At 40.0% G+C, this 10,591-nt stretch overlaps 3 protein-coding genes across 3 annotated transcripts in view; 1 reads left to right on the forward strand and 2 right to left on the reverse strand.

Annotated features, from left to right (window-relative positions):
* CBG00513 overlaps positions 1–3,142 on the forward strand; it is a gene marked incomplete at both ends in the record, with an annotated part of 5,088 nt that extends 1,946 nt beyond the window's left edge. The window contains 4 exons of the mRNA XM_045241947.1: positions 885–1,118; positions 2,127–2,465; positions 2,696–2,856; positions 3,007–3,142. Of these exons, the coding sequence (XP_045091650.1) occupies positions 885–1,118; positions 2,127–2,465; positions 2,696–2,856; positions 3,007–3,142 (870 nt within the window). The remainder of the gene's footprint in view (positions 1–884; positions 1,119–2,126; positions 2,466–2,695; positions 2,857–3,006) is intronic.
* Positions 3,143–3,203: 61 nt separating this feature from the next.
* On the reverse strand, positions 3,204–3,829 carry Cbr-atg-10 (the record flags this gene model as incomplete). The annotated part of the gene is made up of 2 exons (XM_045241948.1): positions 3,204–3,267; positions 3,315–3,829. The coding sequence occupies 2 exons, from the start codon at positions 3,827–3,829 to the stop codon at positions 3,204–3,206; spliced, it is 579 nt and encodes a 192-aa protein (XP_045091649.1).
* Positions 3,830–6,398: 2,569 nt separating this feature from the next.
* Positions 6,399–10,591, reverse strand: part of Cbr-pyr-1 — a gene marked incomplete at both ends in the record, with an annotated part of 16,136 nt that continues 11,943 nt past the window's right edge. The window contains 5 exon segments of the mRNA XM_045241949.1: positions 6,399–6,845; positions 6,858–6,926; positions 7,462–7,719; positions 7,768–8,232; positions 8,736–9,812. Of these exon segments, the coding sequence (XP_045091648.1) occupies positions 6,399–6,845; positions 6,858–6,926; positions 7,462–7,719; positions 7,768–8,232; positions 8,736–9,812 (2,316 nt within the window).

Raw genomic sequence — 10,591 nt, forward strand, 5'->3', positions numbered from 1 at the left:
GCAGGTAAAAAACGTAAAAAACCACTGTCGGCGACTTGAAAAAAAGGCTGTCAGGTGCCGTGGCCTAGGTTTCTCACTGAAAATCCTCGTCCCCCGGCGGCACCTTTTTTTGAATTTTCTTCCTTTTCAACGCCGTTTTTCGGGGATTTCGGATTTTCTTTGAATTTTTTCGCAATAATATTTGAAAAATAGATAAATTTTAACACATTTTAATGCATTAAAAATTTCTGGTCGGAGTCCCCCTTTAAAAATTCGTCAAAAAAAGTGTGTGGTGATTTTTTTCAAAAAAAAATTTTTTTTGAAATTATTCGAAAATCATTGCAAATCATTGAAAATGTTCAAGAAGTGTCTCCCATTTTCCAAACCTTTGGAAAACGACTTTTTAAGTTTGAAAAATAAGAAAAAAATAAAAGAACGAGGACCCGAACCTGCATGTGTGCATTCGTGGTCCTTCCTGCTAGCCACTAGGCTACCGAAACATGTTTTACTCTAGCATGCAACGCAGTGAAGAAAGGGGAGGAGAAGGGAGACGATGAGACTGGTGGAAATGCTATAATTTCATATCGATTTTTCTCGAGTTTCAGCGATTTTTGCAGGTAGAGACTACTATTACGTAAAAGCCCATACTCGATTCTATAAATGAGCCAATTTAGAGAAAATTCTGAAGAGCTTTTTGAACGACATTCCCTTGTCAGTGGCCTAGAAAACCCCAAAATCGGCCATTCCAAAAACCTAAAAGTCCAATTTCCAGACATTCTCCGCACTGGCCCACGAATCTTTAATGATCGTGGTCTGATGGGTCTCCGAACCGTTTTTCACCNNGTCATTCCCTTTTCGGATTCGCCGACGCGTCTGCAATCCTCACGAACACGCTAGTACTACAGTACTCCCTTATCAACGTCGATCAAATAATCTGCGTCTCGTATACGTCGAAAGAGAATACTGTACTACGTGGAAAGCTGGACCCAAATAAGGTTTCAACGATTCCGAATGCTATTGAGACATCGCTGTTCACTCCGGACACTGATCAGTTTTTCAAAAATCCAACGACAATTATCTTTTTGGGACGACTGGTTTATCGGAAAGGAGCCGATTTGTTATGTGAAATTGTTCCGAAAGTTAGCACTGGGATGTGTGAAAATATATAAAAAAATTCTGAAAATTGTATTTTGAAATGTCTGGAATTTCCTGAATTTTCTGAAGAGTCAAAAAATTAATAAATTCAAGAAAATCCTAAAAATCAAAGTTTGGAAATTTTGGAAAATCGAATAATTATAAAATTTCAGCAATTCGAAAATTTAAAAACTCAGAAACTCGAAATCCAAAAATTCTGAAATATTAAAAATTCAAAAATTTTGAAATTCAAGAATTTCCAAAAATTCGAAATTTAAAAAAATTTTTAAAATTCATACTAAAAAGAACACTGAAATTCGAAAAACTGAATTTTCGGTAAATTCGGGAAATCTGAAAAAAATTAGAAATTCGAAAATTCCAAAAACTCAAAAAAAAAATCGTATTTAGAGATTTTTTCGGCTCCGGGACGTTTCATTAACACGACATTTCGAAACCAGTCGAACTGACTTGTTTTGAACTAATTGGTTTCGAGATGACTGGTTTCGAAGTGTCGCAGTTTCGAAGTGACGCGGAACTAAGAAACCGAAATTCCAGATATTCTTAAATTTTGAATAATCTGGAAAAGTAAAAAATTTCGAAATCTTCAAAACTCGGAAATCCGAAAGTTTCTAAAATTCCGAAAATCAAAAGTTCAAAATTTTCCAAAACTTGAAAAAGTCTGAAATCCGAAAAATTCGAAAATCCACAAAATTATAAAATTTCGAAAATTCAAAAATCCAGAAATACAGAAATTCAGAATCTTCTGAAAATTCTGAAATTCCAGGAATTCAAAAAAGTTGAAATTCCAAAAACACCAAAATTTTAATTTTGAAAAAAAATTCAAAAAATTGAAATTCCAGAAAACTCTGAAATTCGGGAAATCCAAGAAAATTTCTTGGGAAATTTATACAATTTCAAATTTTGAATTTTTTTTTGAATATTGGAAAAATTCCAAATTTTTGATATTTTAAAATTTGAAACACAAAAAACACATTATACTGTTCTACTTTTAGGTATGCGCCCGCCACAAAACGGTCCGTTTCATAATCGGCGGAGACGGTCCGAAACGGATAGAACTCGAGGAAATGCGTGAGAAATACAATCTCCACTCTCGTGTCGTGATGCTTGGAATGCTGCCTCATAATCAAGTGAAACAAGTGCTAAATCAGGGACAAATCTTCATAAATACCTCTCTAACCGAGGCATTTTGTATGAGTATTGTCGAAGCGGCCAGTTGTGGACTTCATGTCGTTTCGACGAGAGTTGGAGGCGTTCCAGAAGTGTTGCCCATCGACGAATTCATTTCTTTGGAGGAACCAGTACCTGATGATTTGGTGGAGGCACTTTTGAAAGTAAAAATCATTTAAAAACTAAAATTTTCGGAAAATCGGAAATTCGAATTTTTGGAATTCTGGAATTTCGAAAACCTCTTCAGCTTCTTCCTTTTTCGAATTTTCGAAATATCAAGGTTTTAGAAAGTGGAATTTTCAAATTCTCATGCTTCCCAGATTTTTCGAAATCGACGAAAGCTTGAATTTTGTGAAAATTTCCCCTTACTTTCTTTATTTTTCATTATTCCCAGGCTGTTGAAAAACGAGAAAAAGGCAAATTGATGGATCCGTATAAGAAGCATGAAGCTGTTTCGAAAATGTACAATTGGCCAGACGTCGCGGAACGAACACAAGTGATTTATCAGAAGGCCGTGGAAACCGGGTCGCCTGGAAGGCTGGATAGGCTGAAAGGGTGAGCAATTCGGCTGAAAATCTTTAGAATCGATTTTTCGACAAAAAAATTTGCGAATTTCATTCCTTTTTTAGCTGGAACCACTAAAAAATAACCCCGAAATATCGATTTTCAGCCTTAAAAAAACCCCGAAATTTGGTAATTTTTCAGCTATTACGACCAAGGCATCGGTTTCGGAATCCTGTACATCGTCGTGGCTTGCATCATAATTTTCTGGCTGAAAATCCTAGACATTTTCGATCCGCCAGCCAAGAATCGACTGAAAGAGAAGCCCAAATCTCAATGAGACAAGACAAGAATTTCCCTTAATTTATTGATTTTTACATATTTAAATAATTCAATAAAAATTAGTGCACTTTCAAAGAATCCGGCAGTCGAAGACCCAGTTGCTGTCCATATACGCTGAGCCATCTGGAATTTTTTGAATTAGTTTTTTTTTCAATTTTCAGAAAACTCACGAAATCAAATACGAATCTGTTTTCAGCTCCTTCATAATTTTTTCCGTATTACAAGGGTGAATATTATAGTACAGTACTCCCAGAATCGGATGCTCATAGTGGGAAATTCGCTGGCGAAGCGACGAATCCGATTCCTCAGATTCTGGAATTTTCAGAATATCCCTGACAACTTCTTCGAATGGAATCGGTGCGCCATCTGCAACGAAAATATCGATTTTTGAAGCTTCGCCCACTTTTGAAGAAAATCTCTCACTGTTTTCGAAAAAGTTGAACCAAAGAGTGGGAACTTGATAAGTGGAGTTGTAGAGAATATGAATGTCTGCTGAGACTATTTTTCCAGAAGACAACGTCTCCAGATGCGTCTCACGAGCGTATTTTCCATTCTGAAATTTGAATTTTGCTGAAAAAATCATAATTCTGATTTTCACCTCTTTCAACTGCCAATTCCACTTGTTTTGTGACATTTGTTCTACGAATTTTTGCAATTCTTCTCGGAATTTCTGCTCGCTGAGCATTTTTAATGCCTGTAAAGGATAGAAAAATAGCTTCGAAATATACAATAATTGGTTGAAAAATGTGTGTCGTCAGTTATAATGCAAAGTACGCAGGAACTCATTATTTTTTCACAAAAACCAAGGGTTTCAGTAGCGTTCCGCAAGGTCCTCCACATTGGCACACTTAAACCCACAATCTGACGCAAGACTGCAGACAAACAGTTCTCGCACGAATTCTATACAATTTCGGAAACTGGCTCAAGTAACTTGATTCTAGCCATGAAAAAACATGAAACTATTTTTGAAAACCGTTTAAAGTAAAAGAGAAAAAGACATTTCTTTTTTATTCAAAACCAAAACAAATAATTACAAAAACGGATGCTCATGAGAAATTCGTCGGCGAATCGAATCTTTTTTGGACAAATGAAAATTTTCCGGAATCCGGAATAAAATAATTCTTTTTTCGATTTTTGAGAGTTTCAGAGTGTGGACCTATCATTATTTGTGGTACGGTAGATGAGAACGAATAAAAAAGCAGAAAAACAACAATTTTAGTTGAGTAATACTTATTTGGTGTGCAAAAAACACTACTCGAAAATGCAGAAAAGTTCTGAATGGCCGGGTTCTGAAACATCGTTATTCTGGAACGTCGTGATTCTGAAACGTCCATGAATCTTTTTTTGAAATTTGAAATTTCAATTCATAATTTTTCAGGGTTCCAGATCATAGCCTAGTAGAAGGCGGATATTATATAAAACGGATTGACGGATTGGCAGCATCTTTTTATATTTGTGAAGGACCCAAAGGATTCTGGGGTACAACCCATTTCATACAGGGGTACAACGCTTGTGATTCGGGGGTACAATTTTTTGAAGGAGTTTCTGAATTCCTGCATTTCAGAGCTTGAAAATCTCAGAATTCTTAGAATTTCAGAACTTTGGAATTTCAGTATTTCGGAATCTGAGAATTTCGGAACTTCAGAAACTGAGAATCTGAGAACTTCCGAATTTCAGAATCTCAGAATTTCCGAACTTCAAAATTTCAGAATTTCAGGGCCTCAAAACCTCAGAATTTCAGAACTTCAGAATCTCAATATTTCTGAATTTTCAAAAATTACGGCAGAAAATTTTCACTTCTCATTGTCTTTTGATTGTTCTTTTTGATTTTGTGTCATATATTTCACTCTTTATGAAAAAAATTTGTGGAAATTATTGGGCATTGGCTGAAAGGCATTAGTTGTTTTGAATTTTTGAGTCCCACAAAAATTCAAAACTCCCAAAAATTGGCCCAAAATAAGCTATTTTCTTTCGAAAATTGTTCGAACTGGGCAATAAACTGGGCAAAAACTATTAAATTCATTTTTTTCGATTAATTATTATGCTTGTCTGAGAAAAAAAAAGGTTAGAGAGTATTTTTTTGCAGTCTGAATACGGTAGCGATATCGAAGCGGAGAGCCTAAACAGCACACATAAGGTGGAGACACAGACACTTTTTCTCTGCGTCTCAACCTTTTTTTTCTCAGACAAGGATAATACCACGAAATTTTGAGCAAAAACTATGAAAAATGAAGGAAAATAGAGAAAAATGGGATTTGCGAAAAGCTGTGAATTTTGCGAAATTTCCCATGGAAGAGAAAACCCCGCAGCTCGGCCACGGCCATGGACTGATGACGTCATCACTGGGAAATTTTATTTTGGGATTTTTCTCCGTTTTCATTCGTTTTTCATAGTTTTTGCTCAAATTTTCGTGGTAATTAATCGAAAAAACTTAATTTAATAATTTTGTAGTGTTTTATTGCCCAGTTCGAACAATTTTCGAAAGAAAATAGCTCATTTTGGGCCAATTTTTGGGATTTTTAAATTTTTGTGGGAAAATCACTGAATTGTGATTGTTTCCATATTTTTATTCAATTTTTAGATAATTTCCGCAGAAAACTGAAAAATAATGGCGAAAATAGAAAGAAAACCGCTTCTGGATGTCTAAATTCCAAAAAATGAAATTTAAATTTGACAATTTCCCGCCGGATTTGCAAGCGCGCTCCCTTGTGAGAGCAAATGGAGGTGTCGAATTAAGACCCTGTCCGCGTTTTCTCAGGTTTTGAGTATTCAGAAAGGGCAGCTTGCGCGGTGGCGACATCGTTGGCGACGATGATTCGGGGTCTGGGGTCGGCGGTGGACGAGTAGTGGGCGGGGGCGGTCCTTCCAAGGGCTCAGAAGAGGGAGCACGCGACAAGTCGTCGTTGACTGGTGTCATTGTTCGTCGTTGTCGGCGGTACCTCAAACTTGGGTAATTAAACCATATTTTCCTATCATTTTCACTTTTTCATCTTTTTTCGGTCATTTTTCATTGGTTTTTAAGTCTGGAAATTCCCAAAAAAAACCCAAAATTTCCATGGTAATTTTTATTGATGAACCCAAAAATGAAACACGAGCGAAATTGTGTACACAATATTGTGTGAAAACGAATGAAAAGTGAAAAAAGGACAAAAGAATCGAGTAAGTGTGAATAGAAACGAGACAAAAGGGTGATGGGGATATGAAAATTGCAATATGGACAAACAAAAAAAGAAAATTTAAAAAAAACCGAAAATTTAAAGATGTCCTCTTCCAAGAAGCAGCGACAGAATCGACATTCGGACGAACATTCCATTTTTGGCTTGTCTGAAATAGGCGGCACGTTCGTCGTGATCTAACTCCACCGCAATCTCATCGACACGTGGCAGTGGATGCATGACAATCGGGAGAGATCTAGCAGGAACCAGAAGATTTCCCTGCAGCTCTTCATCCATATCACGGGCCGCCTCGTTGAGCAGCTTCGCGTTGATAATGTAGCTTCCCTTGACCTTCTCATAATCCTCGGCACTCGGGAATCGCTCCTTCTGAATACGTGTCACGTAGACGACGTCAACGTGGGAGATTCCTTCCGCAAGCGTGGAGAACTTCTTCTGGGTGAAGTTGGAGTGAGAGGAGACGTAGTCCAGAACATCCTGTGGCATCTGAAGATCGTCCGTTGGAGCAATGTAGTGCAGAGTGATGTCCTGAAAAAATACTATTCTTATGTACAGTACCAAAAATGTGTTTTTCAGTTCATTTCGGTCATTTTGACCGTTTTTAGACTTCTAGAAGATTCCGAAAATGGATTTATCTCATTTCTTGTAAAAGATACCAAAAAGTGGTCAACTCATAAAATGTTGCTGATATTATGATGACCCCTTTTTGATGTCTTTCAAAAAAATCAGATAAATGGGCTCGAAGCGGAAGGTTTGGGTGGCGTTCTATTAGAGTGTCCACCCATCTATGGTACCATTGCCCTTCATCATATGGTATTATCGCACTTCATCATATCGCGCCGTTGCAGTATACCGTATGATACCATTTCAATTCACCATATGGTACGATTGCAATTTGTAGGACAGAATTATTTGGGATATGTTAAACTGGTCCGAATGGTATTTTATGACAAATAACCATATAGTACCATAGGAATCATAATATCCCTATGGCACCATAGCGAGCACTGCAACCATATGGAATCATAATAACCATATGGTACCATAGGAGTGTTTACGTATCTCACTATGTACCAGCAATTATCACTATGTCGTTATCACCCATTTTAAGACCTAATCTGTATATCCAGATGTCTCCCCTCACCTTGTACAAGCACAAGAGCTTGGCCAACGAATGAACCGTCCGTCCATTCTTCAAATCTCCAACCAACGCAATCGTCAGCCCGTTAACAGTTCCCATCTCCTGACGAATGGTGTAGACGTCGAGGAGCGCTTGAGTCGGATGCTCTCCAGTTCCATCACCCCCATTGATCACTGGCTGCTCACAAACACGCGCGGCACGCTCGGCTGCTCCATTCTCCTTCGATCGGAGCACAATAATGTCTCCATAGCTGCCGAGAACCTGGAAATCGAAAAATTAAGAATCTAGGAACTCAAGGAAGTCTTCTACCTGAACAGTGTCTTCAAGAGTTTCTCCCTTCTGAACTGACGATGTTTGCGAGTCGACAGCGATCACAGATCCTCCAAGACGTTGCATGGCTGCTTGGAACGAGCACGACGTTCGTGTCGAGACCTCATAGAACAGCGTCACTAGGACTTTTCCTTGAAGAATATGGGTCAATGGATGGCTCTTCTCAACGTCATGCTTGTATCGATCAGCGAGTTCGAAGATTCGATTGATTTGTCCCTTATCCAAATTCTTGACACTGATACAGTTTTTGGCCAAAAGTTCTCCAGGGAATGCGATTGGCGAGTGAGCACGTGGTGGGGTGTGAAGTGGACTCTGTTCATCGGATGAATTCTCAGAGACTGGTTCCAGTGTTGGTGCCAACTCATCGTCATGATCAAGATGGGCGGAGCTTGTGGAGTGTGGATAGAGACGGAGGTTCTTTCCAAAGCCTGGCGTGGCTACGATCTGAAAAAAAAACATTTTTAGGGATTCCCTAGTAGGGAAGGATGGGGCGTGGTCTTTAATACAAAAGCGGGCGGAGCCTATCGCTCAAAAAGAGTTCAACAGTGGGCGGGGCTAAATTCGAAAATCACACTCTTCGGTTTCACGTGACGAATAGAGTGACCTAACTTTTTAAACATGATTTTTCTAGGTCATCGTAGTTCACCTGGTGAATTTTATATGGCTTCTCGGTGATTTTAACATGGTGGCCTAACTTTTGCAAACTGCTTTTTCTAGGCCACCATGGTAAATGGCCAAGAAACTGCCTGATATTCATCTGATAGGGTTCCTAGGCCATTTTAACATGGTGGCCTAACTTTTCCAGGTGGAGTTTTCCAGTCCACCATGGTAAATGACCTAGAAATGACCTGATATTCATCTGATAAAGTTACTAGACCATTTTAACATGGTGGCCTAACTTTTGCAAGTTGAGTTTTCTAGGCCACTATTAAACCAAACAAACTCACCCTTCCATCAACGAATGCTTCTTCTCCTCTGATCACAACATTGTGTACTTTTCCATAAACCCTTCTTCCAGCGAACGGTGTCCATCCAGCTTTACTCTGTCCTCCATTCTCCGGAATCGTCCATTCCTCACCCATATCTACTTCGATATAAGTGTCATCCTGAGCGGGCAGATTGAAAATTCGTCGTGGATTCACTGATAGCCGATCGGTGACATCCTTCAAAGTCAGTTTTCCCTCGTGGACGGCTGTGAGAAGAAGCGGAAGCATATATTCGACGCCTGGGAATCCAGGTGGCACTTTTCCCGATTTTCCCGACTTCTCATCCCAAGTGTGTGGCGCGTGATCGGTGGCGAAACAATCGATGTATTCCAAGTTGTCCCAGAGTGCCTGACGATCTTCTGGCTTCACAAGACGTGGACGTACCTCTCGAACGCCTTCGGGAAGCGATTCATCGGTCAGGAGCAGGTGATGAGGACACACTTCACAAGTCACCTTCCATCCTTTGAGTTTCGCCTCTTTGATCAGGCCAATCTCGTCTGCAGTAGCCACGTGGGCGATATGAACCGCTCGATTTGCCATCTGAGCAATGCAGAGGACAGCTGCAAGCGTTTGACGTTCAGCATGACAAACGATTGGTCGATTGGCAGGGAACGCTTGGAAGTGGGCGGTCCAATCGGAGATGTTGTCCATTTTCAGAGTGCTAAACGTCTCGTTCAGATACATTTTCAGAGCAGCAGCCTTATCAGAGAACTCCGCGGCAAACTTTGAGTTTTCCGGGGTGGCACCGATGTAGAGAGCGTAGTCCACGACAGACTTTGCAGATGCCAATTGCTCAGTGAGATGATAAGAATCAGAATCCACCAGTGGAGGATTCGTGTTGGGCATGGCGAGAATCGTGGTGATTCCTCCGGCGAGGGCGGCCTTGGTGCAAGATGTCCAATCTTCTTTATGCGTGGCTCCTGGCTCTCTGACATGCACATGGATGTCTACCATTCCTGGAAGACGCTTGAGACTCTTCGAAGTGACACAATCCACCAAAGAATTCATCGTTGGACGACGTCCAACCATAGCGAGAGCCTGAACGAAGGTCTTGGCACATTTGATGTCTGTGATCAGTGGAATTCCGTTATCAATCGCCATTCGACGAGTTTTGTATCCGTGAGTGCGGAATGCAGAGACACGATATGCACCGGATCCACGGATTGGCAGATTGATGACGAGGTGGAATTCTTTGTTCTCGAGGAATTCGACGACTGAACGAGTACCACTAGCGGTCTTCTCATCGGATGATCCCTCTTCGAATGGCCAATCAACGGGTTTCACGTCGATCTTGTTGGATTGGAAGTAGTCGGCAGTTCCTGGAAGGATTACCAGAGTATTCAAGAGCCAAGAGTGACCAAACTTTCGCAAGTTGGGTTTTCTATGCCGCCAAGGTAAATGAGCTAGAACGGCCCTGATATTTATCTGGGTTGTTTTCTAGAACATTTCAGCATGGTGGCCTGAGTTTTGCAAGTTGAGTTTTCTAGGCCACCATGCTAAATGACCTAGGAAACACACAATGTATAAAGACCATCACTAGGCCAAAAATGTGGTGACATCTGCGATCGTCTTTATTTCGAAGAGATCTCATTCGAAACTGTCCTCGACGTCTACCATCTCGAACAACCAAAAGGAGTGATCTTGGCGTTCGGAGGTCAAGCACCAAACAATATCGCGATGAGTTTGAGTCGTGCACAAGTGAAAATCTTTGGAACATCTCCAAATGATATCGATAATGCTGAGGATCGATTCAAGTTCTCTAGAAAATTGGAATCGTTGAAGATTAGTCAACCACTGTGGAAGAAGAGTGAAAACAT

Source organism: Caenorhabditis briggsae (assembly GCF_000004555.2).
Source record: "Caenorhabditis briggsae complete genome, chrII, whole genome shotgun sequence".
Taxonomy (NCBI): Eukaryota; Metazoa; Nematoda; class Chromadorea; order Rhabditida; family Rhabditidae; genus Caenorhabditis; species Caenorhabditis briggsae.